The sequence below is a fragment of the Pangasianodon hypophthalmus genome, chromosome 10 (assembly GCF_027358585.1).
Source record: "Pangasianodon hypophthalmus isolate fPanHyp1 chromosome 10, fPanHyp1.pri, whole genome shotgun sequence".
In the NCBI taxonomy this organism is placed as follows: Eukaryota; Metazoa; Chordata; class Actinopteri; order Siluriformes; family Pangasiidae; genus Pangasianodon; species Pangasianodon hypophthalmus.
Window position 1 is genome coordinate 24551024 of NC_069719.1, and position 17500 is coordinate 24568523.

Consider the following 17500-nt stretch of genomic DNA (forward strand, 5'->3'; position numbering starts at 1 on the left):
ATAACATATTTACAGGAGAAAAAAAAAGTCTGCATATAGGACTTTGTGTACCGTTACACTAAAAAAAAAGTGTATATTTGTATGCATTGTATAGTAAATTTTGCTGTCAATTAACATTCTTTTTTTTTTTTTAAATAACAGTTGCTGTGATTATGATACATCAACATAACTAATGATATCACAGAATGTCTACTAAATTTTGTCTTTAAAATTACATCACAATTTGTATGTTTTATTCTGGGATGATTTTTGTTCCCAGTTTGCCCCTGATGCTTTACACACTACCTGGCCAAAAGTTTGTGGACACCTCACCGTCACACCCATATGTACTTTCTGAATACTCTATTCCAGATTTAGTGCCTTCTTTGCAGTTATAATAACCTCCACTCTTCTGGGAAGGCTTTCCACTAGATTTTGTCTGTGGGGATTTGTGTCCATTCAGCTACAAGAGCATTAGTGAGGTCAGGCGAGGGGGTGAAGTCGGCTTTCCAGTTCATCTCAGTGGTGTTCAGTGGGGTTGAGGTCAAGGTTCTGTGCAGGCCACTTGAGTTCTTCCACTCCAACCTTGGCACACCATGTCTGCATTGAGCTTGCTTTGTGCACAGGGGCGTTGTCATAATGGAAGAGGTTTGGGCCTCTTAGTTCCAGAGAAGGGAGATTGTAATGCTACAGCATACAAAGACAGCATATACGATTGTGTGCTTTCAATTTTGTTGCAACAGTTCGGTCAGGTGTCCACAAACCTTTAGCCATATAGTGCAATAGTACCTGCATGTAACAGCTCTATGAGTCTGGAGACTAAGGAGACGTAAGGGGTGAATAAAAATATGAGATGGGAGGAAAATTTATATTTCAATGCTTTTGTGTTTGCTCGCAAAACTTTTGCGTTCCCCTGAGATACTTTGCGTTCTCTCGCAAAACTTTTGCGTTCCCCCAAGAAACTTAGCAGTCTCTCACAAAACTTTTGCGTTCCCCTAAGAAACATTGCGTAAAAAATGTAAATATCTTTGTGAGAGGAAGCAAAAAAATTTCAAGAGTACACAAAACGTTTCTCGGGGGAATGCAAAAGTTTCGTGAGCGAACACAAAAACATTGAAAAATAAATTTTCCTCCTATTTCATATTTTTTTCCATCACCATGTCCCCTCGGGGGCTCCACAGGAAACACTGTTGGGGGGAATGGGGGTTCAGTGTGAACAAAAAAAAATGCATTAAGCTTGCATCCAATTTTATTAGACCAGTAACAAAGCATTTAACAGAATGCAGTGTCATTTGGAGTCAGGAATACACACTTGGCTCCACCACCTAGCTGTTATGTGAAGTTTAAACGACAGTCCAGTAGGTGGCAGTAATGCTCCCTGTGGCGCCTTACTGCGGGTCGCCTGTAATTAACAAGTCGACGAAGAAGAAGTGTTTATGTCACCTGAGCCGTGTTGCTAAGACGATAGCTAAAAGAAAGGTCCAAGCATTTCTGTGACGTCTGTTTACAATGTAGTGAAAATGTTTAGATGTTTAGAATTAGCCAAGAATGAATGAATGAAAGAATGAATGAATGAAAGAATGAATGAATGTCTTTAGCTAGAAAGCTCTCAGTGCCATGTTTATGTGCTAGAAGCCGGATGCTAACTTTGTTGGTAGTAAACAGTTAGTGGCACGAGACAGCACTAGTGGCAAATCTAATCAATCAGCTTTTATAGGTTATTAATAACATCTGACTGAAAATGGACACCAATGTACAGAAAAGGAGGGAAAATAAAAAATCGTTGCGGATTAAGGTTATCAGCCTTGGGAATGCAGAGGTTGGCAAGGTACTAACTAATACATAACTCATAATATTATTAGTAAAACACCTAATATTTATGTATTGTAATATTTTATAATACAGCTGCATATAAAGCTTGCTTGTTAGTGTCTTTGCACCTTAGGTGTCTGATTATTTACACACACACACACACACACACACACACACACACACACACATATATATATATATATATATATATATATATATATATATATATATATATATATATATATATATTTACACACACACACACACACATACATATATAATAGAACATTTGTCAGGCACCTAAGGTGCAGAGACACTAACAATCATGCCTTATATATATATATACATATATGTTGTGTGTGTGGATTATGTATAGTTGAATATAGGTACACAGGGTAAGAAATATAATTATGTAAGAAATAAAACACTTGAGGACATGCTGTTAAAGGAGAATAATCAACATCGGGCTGATTTGATGGTCTGACATGAAGCAGATACACCCCAAAGTTGATTATTTTCCTCTAACGGCATACCATGAAATGTTTTATTCCTCTTACATGAGAGCACTGTTGACTCGCACCTCCGGGGTTAGGGGTTCGGATCCCACCCTCCGCTCTGTGTGCATGGAGTTTGCATGTTCTCCCTTCTGCTTGTGCTTCAGGGGTTTCCCAGAACCGGGACTCTTGTTTGCTCCCCCATTCCAAAGATATATGTGTTATAGGCTGATTGGCATTTCCAAATTGTCTGTAGTGTGTGTATGTGTGTGATTGTGCCGTGTGATGGGTTGGCAGCCCGTCCAGGGTGTCCCCCACCTTGTACCCTGAGTCCCCTGGGATAGGCTCCAGGCTCCCCGCGACCCTGTGTAGGATAAGAGGTACAGAAAATGGATGGATGGTTAAGGAACGTCCACGAGATAAATTAGTGCCTGCTATTATCAGTAAAGTTATAGCAGCTACAGTATAAACAGTCCTTCCCTCACCACTGTCTTTTTTTTATCTTTCTCTCGAAGTTAATAAGACGCAGCATGTCATGTTCTTGAGAAACCGGAAGACTTTCATGTGGTGGAAAACCTCCTCACTGTTACTGTTACAAAGCACTGACACTGGAGACTCCTTCCATAAATGTTAAATAAACGTTTCCCTACAGAAAGCTTATCAGTGAAAACATAGCAGTGATTATACGTCTTTGTTAAATAATAACACATTTTTATTTTAAAATCTGTTTTTTTAGTAGTTATAGATGCTGTCTCTGTGAGTGAGTTGTTACTAGAAACAGTAACATATTAGAATAAGTGTATTAATATAAACCTGTAATTTGAGTTACAGCTAGAACTATTAGAGCTGTGCTGTTCTAGAAAATGAATCAGCATACAATATATAATAAATAATAATAATAAATATATAGGCTGATACATATCCAGTTACCCTGTCTACATGATTCAACTCCTCATCTGTATGTCCTTCATGGTTTCCACAAAACTTGTTTAGTTGTGACCCTCAAAGTCCTTGTAGCTACCCTCAAAAAAACATTTTATAACTTAATTCTTACTTTAAATGAACCAATCTTGATCATTTAATAAGAAGGCTGTTCTGTTTACACTTTAAATCTGAGATCTTTTTGGTTTTTTTGTTTTTCTTTCAGAGTTGCATCATTAAACGATACTGTGAGAAACGATTTGTACCCAAATATCTGGCAACAATTGGGATTGATTATGGCGTGACAAAGTAAGTGAAGTGGTTTAGGACAAGTCGTTATTTGTTATTCTGTTTTGTTTTCCTGGTTATATACAATGTTTTTGTACAATCTGTGGAAAGCCTGTTGGTTTCTTACTGCCTTGTTTAAAAATCACGTCTAAATCCTTACAGTATATAAACAAGAGAAAATATAAATAATTTCAAAGCTTTGATACATTAAATGGAATAAAGGAAATGTGAAACATTACAGTGAGCTTTACGCTGCGTATTTATTAACCAGCTACTCCACTTGTGTATTGTAAGAATAAACAATATACATTTTCTAACAGGAATAATCATGATATTACACCTAATGCTTCTCTTTTTTTGTCTTTCTTTCCCTCAAGGGTTCAAGTACGGGACAGGGAGATAAAAGTAAACATTTTTGACATGGCAGGACATCCCTTCTTTTATGAGGTAGTAATGTTCTTATTTTATCTACTTTTCTTGATGTTTTTGTTTCTGGAAATAAAATATTAGCGTAGTTGAATCTACATGATAATGTTAGGATCAGAATATTTCAGCAGGAAGAGAACCTGAGATCTGGCTTCAGTGTATACATGTTATTGGATCTGATGTGTATTTAAACTGAAACTTCTCATTGTGATATGTCTGAGACTGACTATGATTATTGACAGTGAAGTAATACTGGTTCTCCAGGTCCGCAATGAGTTCTATAAGGACTCGCAGGGGGTGATTCTGGTGTATGATGTAGGACTGAGGGAAAGCTTTGATGCCCTAGACAGCTGGCTCACAGAAATGAAGCAAGAGATGGGCTCACAAGCCAATATGGAGAGCATTATTTTTGTCGTATGTGCCAACAAGGTCAGCTTTACTTATCCAATGTGTTCTTTTAATGATTTTTTTTTTTTTACATAATGTACTGCTTATATGCAGTTTCTTTGTGGTGTCTACGCATCTAAGCATCCATTCCGACTTTCTAAAAGTCTGTGTGTGTATGTCGTAAATAGAGCTATGACTTTGTCTTGCAGGTCGACTTGACTAAAAGGCGAGTGGTAGACGAGAGTGAAGGCAGGTTGTGGGCAGAGAGCCGAGGTTTTCAGTATTTCGAGACGTCTGCTCAGAGCGGCGAAGGCATCAGTGAAATGTTTCAGGTTTGTATTCTGATATTTATTATGCCTCAGCTCAAGTAACGTATTGAAGTAAGGTCTGATACAGGTACCAAGTGTTCTATTGGTATCAGTAGTCAAGGTTGTAAGTAACACCAATTCCATTATGTTGTCTTAATTTCATTTTATGACAGGATTAGTCGATTGTTATTGTCCTGCTTGAGCCTAGATACACTATATGACCAAAGGTTTGTGGACACCTGACCATCACACCAATATGTGGTTCTTTCTCAAACTGTTGCCACAAAGTTGGAAGCACACAATTGAATAGAATGTACAGTACTGTGCAAAAGTCTTAGGCACATGCAAAGAAAAGCTGTAGAGCAACGATGCCTTCAAAAATAATGAAAATAAATGTTTCTACATGGATTTTAAAAAAATACTGTTATGAGCAGTAAACAGTAATAAATGAAACAAAGTCAATATTTGGTGTGAAGATCGTTTGTTTTAAAAAATTAGTAGTCTCAGGTACAATTTGTGCAGTTTTATAAGGAAATGAGCTGTAAGTGTTACTGAGCATCTTGCAGAAGCAGCCACAGTTCTTCTTTGATTGTCTCACTTCCTTCTTATTTTTGCAGCAAAACCCAGCAGCCTTCATTATGTTTTTGTCTGAAAAGTGTCTCTTATGTAATCTGCTGCTTTCTTTACTGACATACAGACATTTTCCCGTAACATTTAATTTTATGCTGGAAAACTAATGTTTTGGAAATCTAAAATGTTTTTGTACTGAATCGATAATGCAGAAGTCATAAGATAAAAATCTATAACAAAGTTTGTACTAAAAAAAAAAATAGAGTGCCTAAGACTTTTGCACATTACCATATTTGTAGGCTGTATCATTACAATTTCCCTTCAGTGGAAATAAGAGGTCCAGCATGACAATGCCCCTATGCACAAAACAAAGTCCATGAAGACATGGTTTGCCAAGGATGGAGTGGAAGATCTCGAGTGGCCTGCACAGAACCCTGACCTCAACCCCGATGAACACGTTTGGGATAAACTGGAACATCAGTGCCTGACCTCTCTAATGCCCTTGTGGCTGAATGAGCACAAATCCCCACAGCCAAGCTCCAAAATCTAGTAGAAAGTCTTTCCGGAAGAGTTGAAGATATTATGACAGCAAACGGAGGATTTAATCTGGAATGGGATGTTCAGAAAGCTAATATGTATGTGATGGTCACAAGACGTCCACAAACCTTTGGCCATATAGTGTATTTTAGAAGCACGAGAATGAAGTAATAATGCATAATGCATTCACGTGTACACTTGGAATTTGTATTAGAAGAATGGACATGAAGGTTATTGGTGGAGATTTAAAAAAAAAAAAAAAAAAAAAAAACTTTGAACAAGCTTAAGGGTTAACTGATGGAGAACTTCTCTAAGAGTTTGTGGCTTGTTGTACTCGATCAGGCCTTTTTTTCCTCGATTACTGATATGTGTGAGAATGGAGGGAAGAGACCAAACCCAGAGGTCAGTATTGGCTTCACCAAAGAACAAGCTGACACTATACGGCGTATCCGCAACAGTAAAGACAGCTGGGACATGCTGGGAGTAAAGCCCGGGGCAACAAGGTAAGAGAGAAAAACATTTTTTGTTTGTATTTTTTCCAGAACATTCAGAACCACCCCTTTTAATGAGCAAAATGTAGTTTAGATATTTATACATAATCTTATGTAATTCTACTGTTTCAAAATCCTGCTGTGAACCTTTGAACTTTGTACACTAGGTGAATGATTATTTTAATTGTTTGTACTTTGATTGTATTCTGGGTAAATGCACTGCACCCTGTGTGCTGTTATGCAATAGGAAGGCCATTTTCAAATATTTTTTTTTCTTTACAATGCAAAGACACGCACTAAGAGATAGAAAGAGGCGAGTTTTGCTGAATGCGGAGTTTTGAGGTGAGATTCAAAAGAAACGGACGAGCAGTCACAGAGATTAGGGTAAAGCATTCTAAAGATTGGGGTAGTGTATGCGACTACAAGCCGATCTGAGGTCACAGCTGTAGGACTGTAGGAGCGCAAACAGAAAAGCAGAGGTGGGACCATATAAACAGAATAGTGTTTCTTGATCCTGGTCATGGAGTATCACATTTTGGTCTTTTACCTCCTCTAATTCACCTTAGTTCAATCTAGTTCAGGCTTGTTAATTAAATTAGGTGAATTTGGATCAGTGAAACCACCAAAATGTGGCAGGCCTGTGATACTCCAGGATCAGGATTGTGAAACACTGCAACAGAACATAATACAACAAGAGATGGTGTAGATAATAGAGAAAAAACGGGTTTGCACATTGCTTTGTGTGTGTAAGAGGACTCGCCAGTGGGGTTTGAAATGAACTACTGTTTGTTACAAACTGCTGTTTGTAAATCTAGGTAACTAATTAGATCATGATGCCACAATCTCTAACACAGGGGCTTTCAAACTTTTTTGGCCAGTGAACCAATTTTAAGGGTCCAGAATTCTCATGACCCACCCCAAATAATTTTAAAGTAATAGGATAGTATAGGTCCACTACTTTAAAAATTAAGTCCATGTAAACTTATAAATTCCTGCACAATCCACAGACTTTCTTATTTAATGATTCCATTGCATAAACAAACCTCTTACCAACAGGTACCAGTAGTGTTTGATAGTTTAGCGTTTGATAGTTTACATGGATTATTTTGTGTAACACTTATAAAAAAAGGTCCAATCTACAACAAAAGCAGCGAGACCCATTTGCATCAGAACATGGAGCGTTAATTTCAGTGTTTTTTTGGACTGGTTAAGTAATATATCAAAGATCTGTACTGGCCAAAAATTGATGCACCTCTTGATGGAAATAACATCACAACATTTGTTTCCATCAAGCAGTGCATCAGTTTTTGGTCAAGATCTTGTACTGACAATGCAAGAGATGAGCACTGCTTAAAGTCTCCTCCAGCACATTTCAGTGAGGTTAAGGTCAGGACTCAGAGGTGCCAATACATGTGTGAAAATGATTCTTTATGCGCTCTGAACCATTCTTTCACAATTTTAACCCTGATGAATCTTGGCAGTGTCATCCTGGAATATGGCCATGATACGTCTTTCTACATGGTTATTAAAGAACTGAAAAGCTACACACTTCATCTTTTAAGATGAAAAGAACTGTTGCCAAACATATAACATGCTAGAAACATTATAATCACTCTAATATTGATCCATTCATAGACTCTTATGTATTTGCCTATTAAAATCTAAACAGTGACTTTTTTTTTTTGGCCAGGCAGTGTGTATATATATATATATATATATATATATATATATATATAGAGAGAGAGAGAGAGAGAGAGAGAGAGCGCTAGTTCTCAGTAGCGCTAGTTCTCGGTAGCACATACAGATATTGCTGCGTTCCCCTAGATTCCGAATGCAGAATAATGCTTACCAATCATGCTCATGTGGCTGGGTGTTTAGCAGTTAGCTCTAAATATGCATTTTGTTAAATTAGAGATATCAATTAAAGATTCAAATGCTGGGCCTGGGACTAACTTTGTCACATTTGGTTATAGAGAGGAAGTCAACAAGGCGTACAGGAAGCTTGCTGTGCTGCTGCACCCGGATAAGTGTGTGGCACCGGGCAGCGAGGACGCCTTTAAAGCAGTGGTCAATGCACGAACGTCCCTGCTGAAAAATATCAAGTAGTATCCAGACAGACATGAACATATTGGTTTAAAGAAGGTGTTTACGAAAAGAAAGGCACTACATTCATTCAATTCTGTTTTCCTCTATGTGCCACCTTAACTGTGTGTAGTGAAGTGTTTGTTAGTTTGTGTGTGTGTGTGTGTGTGTGTGCTTATTAAACATATATTTCAAAAAGTGTGATCAGATATTTGGTTATATGATATGATATGATATGATAAGGTATGATACGATATGTTCATACTTGTAATAATGACCTCATCTGGTTCATTTAGCTCGTATAATTTATTTAATTTATTTAACCTCCGAATGGGTCGCTTAGGTAGCTCCCTAACCAAGAAACTTTAAGGTACCATGGTTTACATTTATTATTTCTCCATCTGATTATGGATCGATGTGTTTTTTTTTTTTCAGTATGAACAAGTGAATTAGCATTACATTGCTGCTGTTTTGTTTTTGAGTTGACTCCTGATACTTGAGGCTGAATAAGTAAGGATTTCACTTTGAAGAAAATGCTGTATTCAAACAAGCATGCTTCCGTAATGCTATTTGTGTGTCCATGACAGGAATTAAAATTTAGCATATATATATATATATATATATATATATGTAGCCTTAATCCATTCTACAGTTGCCACATCTGGTTATCATACCAGTAGTCTCAATCTGAGAGACACAAGTGGATCATCATTTTATGTCATTTAGTCTCAGAAGGAAGCGGAGATAATACACTTTTTTTTTAAGACACTTTTGCCCTGGAACTGCTTTTTTTATCAGACACAACTGTACTTTCGTCGCTACTCGGCAATCATCTGGGATTTTCTCATATGAAAACACTTGTCTGAAAATCTGCTGTCATAGTGCAATGTGGAATGTTGCATTTTAAATCACTGGAGAATTTATTTAGAAAAAAATATATATAAAAAAAGTTGTTAACCATTAAGTTTAACAATGGGTTAAACTTAAAAATCCTCTTGTGCTCTTTTTTCACTCATGGGTCATATACTGTATACCTACTACAGAGTTTGGTGCCATGAATGATTCATTGTAATGTTTACATATGAAATGGCAGGCTTATGAGACGTTACGTATGAAATCATTTTGTGTGTACGTTCAAAAAAAAATATAGAACTGGAATGTGTCTTTGCCTATATAATACAAATTGTGACTTTTATTCTCAGAAAAATAATTAGGAAATATAATTTGTTAATAACATGATATAGGTTTTCATCCATTTTGCCCTTCTCTTCCACTGAGAGAATTGATTTTAATCTCCATGTTTTGGAGGTAAGCATCTTTATTAACTAATAGGTTCAGTAAGTTTGGTAAGCATTAGTTTGTGGAAATGCAGTTTGACACTAAGAATGTGCATGGTGTAGCTCTCAATAAAGCTGTGATTACAAGAGCAAATTGTGTCGATGTGCCATCATGGTGAATGTGATTTCTTCAAGTAGAACATGTTCATGGAGCATTTCTTTTAATAAATCTGATGTCCTCAGTGCATGCTTCCTCCACTTCCGCTGGTGAGTAGCTTTAAATTATTTCCAATACGCAACAGTCAGTTCCCAGACACTTGAAGTGTTGTGTAGCTCTGTATTGTTTATTAAATTATGCAATATTTCTTGGCTGAGTTTTTTGAAATATTGAAACATTGAGCTTTAAATGAATGAACTAAAATTTAGCAGGGTTATACAATAAAGTTGTGTAAAGGTGCATTCTAAATGACATTGAATGATAGATATATATATATATATATATATATATATATATATATATATATATATATATATATATAGATATATATATAGATATATATCTATATATCTATATATATATATATATATATAGATAAGTTTAGAAAAAACAATGGGATCTTGATCCAGGAACGTGTTCTAACTGAAGAGAGTGTGTTCATCATGTAGATACAGTTTGTTTTAACAATTGTAAAATGTTCATGTAGGTCATCACTGTAAAGCAAGCTCGTATAATATCTTGCATGAAACTTCAGAGCTTGTATTTTGCATAAATTATTAGAGTTTGAATAATGTTCTGTCTTGCTCTGTTGGTGTGTTATTGTTTTCTTGTTTTGATTTATTATGTGACATTCACATAAAATGGTTATGCTAGCTGCAAATGTCTCATTAGCTCTATTATTGTGTGACTTTCTATGTACAAGATGTAAGTTTTATTAACTGAACTCGATTGTCATTTTTTGTCCAACAAAATTAGGCTTTTAATTCGTTAGTAAGGATGTTAATTTTGGAATAACACATAACAAACTGTGCAGTTATACGAAAATAATCCACGCCATCTATTTATCTCTCTCTCTCTCTCTCTCTTTCTCTATCTGGAAAACTTTGAAAGCACCATGACTGTTAGAAAGTGCTGACACCCAACACTCATTCCATACATGTTAAATTAATGTCTCCTAACAAAAAAAGTTCACTACATCAAAGATTTTCCTTTGTCGAAAACAACACGTTTTTTTTTTTAAATCTCTTCGTTATTAGTCTTAGGTCATGTGGAGCATCTGCAATATATATACTGTTAACATATATACTATTAAGATCTATTTATAAATAATTAAGTAAGGCAATGCTGTTAATGAACAGCCTACCTCATCACTTGAAAGTGATGTCATCAGGATCCTTGGTAATGCTAACTCTAACTACAGATTGTGTCGGGCGTGCTTTGTGGAAATGGGAGGAAATGGGAGGCAGGTTCAAGGAATAAAAAAAAAAAAATCATTCCAATGTTGTACCTCAACTACTTAACAGCTAGAGACCTAATCTTAACTAATCTTGACGAATGCATCTTTAAAATCTTTCCCCACATATCATCACTTTTAACCAGTGTAAAGTTACTACACTGTTGTGTGTAATTTTTTACTTTCAGAACATCCATTTTCCATCCATCCATCCATCCCACTTATCCTACACAGGCTCATGGGGTAGCCTGGAGCCTATCCCGGGGGGGTACAAGGCAGGGAACATGGATGGGGTGCCAAAACATTCACACACACCAGACAGTTTGGAAGAGCCAATCATGTTTTTGGACTGGGGGAGGAAACCAGAGTACCTGGAGGAAACCCCCAAGGCACAGAGAGAACATGAAAGCTCTCGAACCCCCAACCCCAGAGGTGCAAGGTAACGGTGCTAACCACTATGTCATCCTGCTCCCCAGCAGCCATTTTGTATTGTGTAACTTAAATATGAATAGTCGTTGCCGCTCTATCACTCTTAATTTTCCTATAAAATTTAATGAGGTAGCGTCTGTTGTGAGACATCAAGCAATGGCCATTTTGGAAGAGATCTGCAGTACCAAACATGTCCGCTGCAGCAACTGGCCGGTCATCTCTTAACCTGAGGTGCTAGCAGAACGCTGTGTGCCACGTCATTAATGAAGAAGCCTGTGGATGTCCGAATGACGCTGACACATAAAATCACCTTCAAGTCTGCAGCAAGACATCACAAGCAACGCCAGGTGGAACAAGCAGCGTCATACAGCGGCTCGAATCCACCCACTTTAGAAATGTGAACTGACTGCTTCCCAGAAATACGACAACTTCTGATTGACACAGATTTACTCTTTTTCAACTGACTTTTACCAAATTTAACCTTGTAAAAACTCTTTTTAAAACTAAAACTAATTTGACTAATGTCAAAATGTTATTATTTAGTTGTGTAATTAACTAGGAAGATATTGTTAAAGTCAGAAGTGTGAATTTTTCTGGTCACAGGGACGCTGAAAGTGACCAGTAATAGGAATTGAGTGTCTGCTTTTTCTTTAAAAATTGCCAAGCTGCTCCTATAGTAAAAATCTGTCAAAGTGTTTCATGACTGCATGTTTATTACACAACTCTTTGCACTCTAGTTTGCCTAGATTTGTTTTCCACCAGGTTCTAACACGCCAAGTTAACTAATCAGGGACTACAAAACTCTTTGGGCCATATTCAGAGTTGCTGATTTACACTGCTGGTTTAAGTCCAAAGGTTTATGAAAGGAATGTTATGTGTATTCGGATTACCCTTATGTGCATGCTTAAATCAATTTACTGGGCTTCCCATTCAGATTAAAATTAACTATGTTTCATTCATGCTTCTCTCTCTCTCTCTCTCTCCCTCTCTCTCTCTCTCTCTCTCTCTCTCTCTATTACTGTAGTGTGACAACATTTATTTGTGCACACATCTTAATGAAGCCACAACTCTGGGTCATGAACTCTTAATATGTACAGTACCATGTAAAAGTCTTAGGCACCTTATTTTTTTAGTACAAACTTTGTTATAGATTTTTATTTTATGACTTCTACTTTATCGATTCAGTACAAAAACATTTTAGATTTCCAAAACATTAGTTTTCCTGCAAAAAATTAAATGTTACAGAAAAAGGTTTGCATGTCAGTAAAGAAAACAGCATATTACGTAAGAGACACTTTTCAGACAAAGAAACATAATGAAGGCTGCTGGGTTTCGCTGCAAAAATAAGAAGCAAGTATTTGACAGTCAAAGTCTCCAGAAGAACTGTGGCTGCTTCTGCAAGATGCTCAGTAACACTTACAGCTCATTTCCTTATAAAACTGCACAAATTGTACCTGAGACTACTAATTTTTTTAAAGCAAAGGGTCGTCACACCAAATATTGACTTTGTTTCACTTATTACTGTTTACTGCTCATAATAGTATTTTTTAAATATAGAAACATTTAACATTTAAACACTTCTTAGACTTTTGCACAGTACTGTATGTGGATTGTTGGATATTTTACCATGATTTTAATTCGCTATTTTGAGTTGTCAAATTAATATAAATAATGCCAAAATAATGCCAAAATGTTTTTGTTAATTCAGCATGCTCTCTTATAAAGAAAACCTTCCCATTGTCTGAAGGATAAGCTGACTGAGTACTCATCTACTACTCTTTTGGCTCTTTTTAATTGTATCCATAAAAATTCAGCCCTCGAGACTAGCATTGTCTCTGATTAAGATGCTGTCTTCTCCAAAGACCCTTTTTGTGGTCTTTAAAGGGACAATACTATTAATTAATTATTAATCTCATATTAGTGCATTTAATATTTCAAATGGCATCCAACTTTTTTTTGTAATGTACTTACGTCCCAAAACATTCATTTCAGCATGAAATATTGTGGTTACATGAAATTTTCAGATAGTGGTGCTGGACTTAATGCTGCTCCTTGCTTGAGCTGATACTGTGCAAGAAAAATATACTCAAGTCCAAGGTCAGAATCGCATGTAATTGAGAAACTCCACCCTGTGTGTTTAACTCTCATGCAACTTCTGAAAAGCGTTTGAGTCTTTAGTTATGTCTGAGGTCTGATTATCGATGTGCGCAATTGCGATATTAACTCCTCACTACATGTGCGTAACTCACCTTTGAGTGTTTTGTTTAGTTACTAAAAACATTAAATGCAGCTCTGTATGACGACACTGTTTCCGAATTGATTCACTATTGTTTGTTTTTCTGTCTGTTTGCCTTCCAGTTTGTACATTTAAGAACTCAGAACAGCGTGGAGTTCAGTGACCAGTCAGCAGGGTTTTTTTTTTTTCCCGCACTGGCATTATACTCAGTGCACTGTACATCATGGACCTCAGTATGAAATGCTCCATAGAACTGATAATAAGAGACAAACCTTTGCAGATTCTAATGCATTCTTTTTACAATAATTATGCATGGTGTTCCATAACCTACCTACTATAACTACAAGATGTTGTAATGAGATTTCTTATGAATCCTGTATCCATACATATTATAAATTAATTCTATACTATATATCACCTTCAACTCTTTGTCCTTTATGTTCCTCAAACCATTCCTGAACAATTTTTGCAGTGTGGTATTACACATTGTCCTGCTAAAAGAGGCCACTGCCATTAGGGAATACCGTTACCATGAAGGGGTGTACTTGGTCTGTTGTCTATGTTTAGGTAGGTGGTATGTATAAAAATAACATCCACATGAATGCCAGGACCCAAGGTTTCCCAGCAGAACATTGCCCAGACCATTATACTGCCTCCACCAGCTTGCCTCCTTCCCATAGTGCATCCTGGTGCCATCTCTTCCCCAGGTAAGTGACGCACACGCACCCGGCCGTCCACGTGATGTAAAAGAAAACGTGATTCATCAGACCAGGCCACCTTCTGCCATTGCTCCATGGTCCAGTTCTGATGCTCGTGTGCCCGGTGTAGGTGCTTTTGGCGGTGGACAGGAGTCAGCATGGGCACTCTGACCGGTCCGCAGCTACACAGCTCCATACACAGCAAGCTGCGATGCACTGTGTGTCCTGACACCTTTCTATCATAGCCAGCATTAACTTTTTCAGCAGTTTGTGTTACACTAGCTCTTCTGTGGGATTGGACCAGACGGGCTAGCCTTCACTCCCCATGCGCATCAGTGAGTCTTGAGCACCCATGACCCTGTCTCCAGTTCACAGGTTGTCCTTCCTTGGATCACTTTAGGTAGGTACTGACCACTGCATCCCCGGAACACTCCACAGGACCTGCCGTTTTGGAGATGCTCCTCTGGCTTGCTCATTAGGGATAAAGCCACATATTTACAATTTATTTTGATTTGATTTCATTTAATTTGAATGTATTTATTTCTGTAAAGCTGCTTTGTGACAATGTCCACTTTTAAAAGCGCTATATAAATAAAATTGAATTGAATATAGCCTATTTTTGTTTTCACTAATGCTCTAATGATGCGCACAGTGCAGTGTGTATGTGTCTGTCTGTATGTCTGTGAGTGTGTGTGTCTGTCTGTATGTGTGAGTGTGTGTCTGTCTGTCTGTATGTCTGAGTGTGTGTGTCTGTCTGTCTGTGAGTGTGTGTGTGTGTGTGTCTGTATGTCTGTCTGTGTGTGTGTGTGTGTCTGTCTGTCTGTCTGTATGTCTGTGTGTGTGTGTGTGTGTGTGTGTGCGTGTGTCTGTCTGTCTGTATGTATGTCTGTGTCTGTATGTCTGTGAGTGTGTGTGTGTGTGTGTGTGTGTGCGTGCGTGTGTCTGTGAGAGAGAAAGACAGAAACTCTGAGTTTTGAGTTCCCGAGCATGTTTTGAGTTCTCGAACAGCAGGTTTTTTTTCCCCCAGAAACACCCCAACAGCTTTGTTCATTCGGGAGGAGTAGATATTGTCCCACCCGACCTGATCTCCCACATCAAACAGCACCTCCTCCACCGGTGCTCCACTCTCCCAGCGCACACCTCACTCCATGCCCGAGACACAGCGTCTCCCCGCCGGCCTCAGAGGCCATGGCGTCCCGCTCCCTCCCAACTCTCCACCTCTTAACACTTACATGTAACTTATCACTGTACTCTTTCAATTAAAGATAAGGGAAGGAATAGGACATGTAAAACTCCAGAGCGCTCTTTACGCGTTCCCTGCGCATTTGGCGCATGCGCACAGTGAGAGAGAGAGAGAGAGAGAGAGAGAGAGAGAGAGAGAGTCTAATAATGGTGCATGACGTGCTGAAATGTTGAGTAAGTAGCTCCATGTGCTGAAGTCTCCTCTCTCCAGCTTATCAGCAGCTGCTGAAGACAAACCTGCACTATGGAGGAAATAAGCAAAACACACCTGGAAGACTTGGTGCTCTTTGTAAATGGCAAAAAGGTAATTTTCCACAAATGCATTGCTTTACTACTCTTTATAAGTCAAGTCAACTCAGTTGGAAAAAAAAAAGATCTTGTCTGTGGACATTTTTCACTGCTTTACTTCTATAGATCACTGAAAATAATGCAGAGCCAGAGATGACATTGCTGAGCTTTCTCAGGAGAAAGTGTATCCTCTACCTGGTGTGCTACACTGCAAGGGTTTTAATCACATGATCACATTTTGCAATGAAAAATGAAAAGAATCTGAATAACCTGTGTATCTGCAGCTCGGTTAATGCTGAATTCTTTGGTATTGTTTTTATCTGTGTTCACCCTACTACCCTAGTGCACACTTTTTTTTTGCCATGGCAATATGCCATTAGTAAATGAGTGACTAAATTATTTAACTAACTTAGGTATATAATGTTAATGTATAATATCAAACAAAAGAGATTGAACGTTGTCCTAAAGAACTAAGGAGAGATAAATTGTGAATATCTCCAGTCATCAAAGCTGATTGACAGCTAATCTTACTAGGAAATAAAACTAGTAAGAAATCAGTTAATCAGTAAAGTGCATTTATTTAGGCTATATATATATATATATATATATATATATATATATATATATATATATATATATATATATATTTATTTATTTATTTATTTTTTGGTTTGTTTTGTTTTTGTTTTTGTTTTTACTAAATTGGAAACTGGGGTAAACAGCTTAAGTTGAAAGAAACTGGGTGTGTGTGTGTGTTGACAGACATGCACTCATCATGAGACCTGAACCTTCTTAAGGTGGAACAGAAATCTGGATAAGAAGCCAATTTTAAGCTTCGTCACCTTCTTCTTTTGGCTGCTCCTGTTAGGGTTCGCCACAGCGGATCATCTATCTCCATTATGGAAATCTTAATTTTATATGATCCACGCATTTCAGTGGCACAGGTTTTGCGCCGGATGCCCTTCCTGATGCAGCTCTTCATTTTATCCAGGCTTGGGGCCATCCACTGAGAGTGCACTAGCTTATGCAGCCCCAGTGGCTGGGTTTGGGTTTGGCTCTGGCTCAAACTCACAATCCTGAGATTAAGAGGCTCATGCTCTACTCACAGAGCCCCAACTTTCAGCCTGGTCACTTCACTAACATTATCTGTTTAAGCTGCTACATAACTGGATAGAATGATAGACACTAGCATGATAAAGAAACATATATGTGACTGCAGTTACAAACAATTCAGTAGCTGCTCATATTATTTTGTCAACTTTTTAATGCAACTGCAGTTTGACTTGGCTCGGTTCATTTCGCCATGTCAGAGGCAGCTCCACCGTTAATGGGGTGGGCGTGGCTAACTTTCAGAGCACCTCCCACTCCAAAATCAGTTGACTAATAGAGATTTAAGGTGAGCACCTTCTTCTAAACTCCACCCCCATTAAAAAATGTTCCAAAAGTCAGAAGCAAAAAAAGATTGCCGAAGCAAAGGAAAGATTACAGATATTCCAAATATTCCAAATATTCGACTACACTAAAAAAAAGGTTCGGTGGTGCAGTAAATATGACAAAAGAAATTGAGCTTTTTACACACAACAA

At 37.6% G+C, this 17500-nt stretch overlaps 2 protein-coding genes across 5 annotated transcripts in view; both read left to right on the forward strand.

Annotated features, from left to right (window-relative positions):
• Window positions 1–1387: 1387 nt before the first annotated feature.
• On the forward strand, window positions 1388–10450 carry dnajc27 (DnaJ (Hsp40) homolog, subfamily C, member 27). Of its 2 annotated transcripts, XM_026925957.3 has the most exons (8): window positions 1388–1458; window positions 1697–1807; window positions 3433–3515; window positions 3872–3941; window positions 4185–4349; window positions 4517–4639; window positions 6065–6225; window positions 8187–10450. In XM_026925957.3, exons 2-8 carry the CDS (start codon window positions 1721–1723, stop codon window positions 8317–8319), a joined length of 822 nt encoding a protein of 273 aa, XP_026781758.1. In that variant the 5' UTR covers window positions 1388–1458; window positions 1697–1720; the 3' UTR covers window positions 8320–10450. The 2 variants fall into 2 exon arrangements, with proteins under 2 accessions (XP_026781758.1, XP_026781757.1); XM_026925956.3 differs by having other exon boundaries at window positions 1401–1807.
• Window positions 10451–15741: 5291 nt separating this feature from the next.
• Window positions 15742–17500, forward strand: part of xdh (xanthine dehydrogenase) — a 29145-nt gene continuing 27386 nt past the window's right edge. For 2 of the 3 annotated variants that reach the window (XM_026926524.3, XM_053237713.1), the window contains exons 1-2: window positions 15742–15932; window positions 16043–16100. In XM_026926524.3, the coding sequence (XP_026782325.3) occupies window positions 15873–15932; window positions 16043–16100 (118 nt within the window). In that variant the 5' untranslated portion in view covers window positions 15742–15872. The remainder of the gene's footprint in view (window positions 15933–16042; window positions 16101–17500) is intronic. The other variant, XM_034308243.2, reaches the window with a different exon arrangement.

What these genes read in the sequence shown, in the direction of transcription:
- dnajc27 (XM_026925957.3), top strand. Translation starts at nt 1,721, where the DNA reads ATGGACACCAATGTACAGAAAAGGAGGGAAAATAAAAAATCGTTGCGG. An exon ending in ATTGATTATGGCGTGACAAA is followed by an intron (nt 3,516 to 3,871) that starts GTAAGTGAAGTG and finishes CTTTCCCTCAAG; the next exon opens with GGTTCAAGTACGGGACAGGG. An exon ending in GCATCAGTGAAATGTTTCAG is followed by an intron (nt 4,640 to 6,064) that starts GTTTGTATTCTG and finishes GTACTCGATCAG; the next exon opens with GCCTTTTTTTCCTCGATTAC.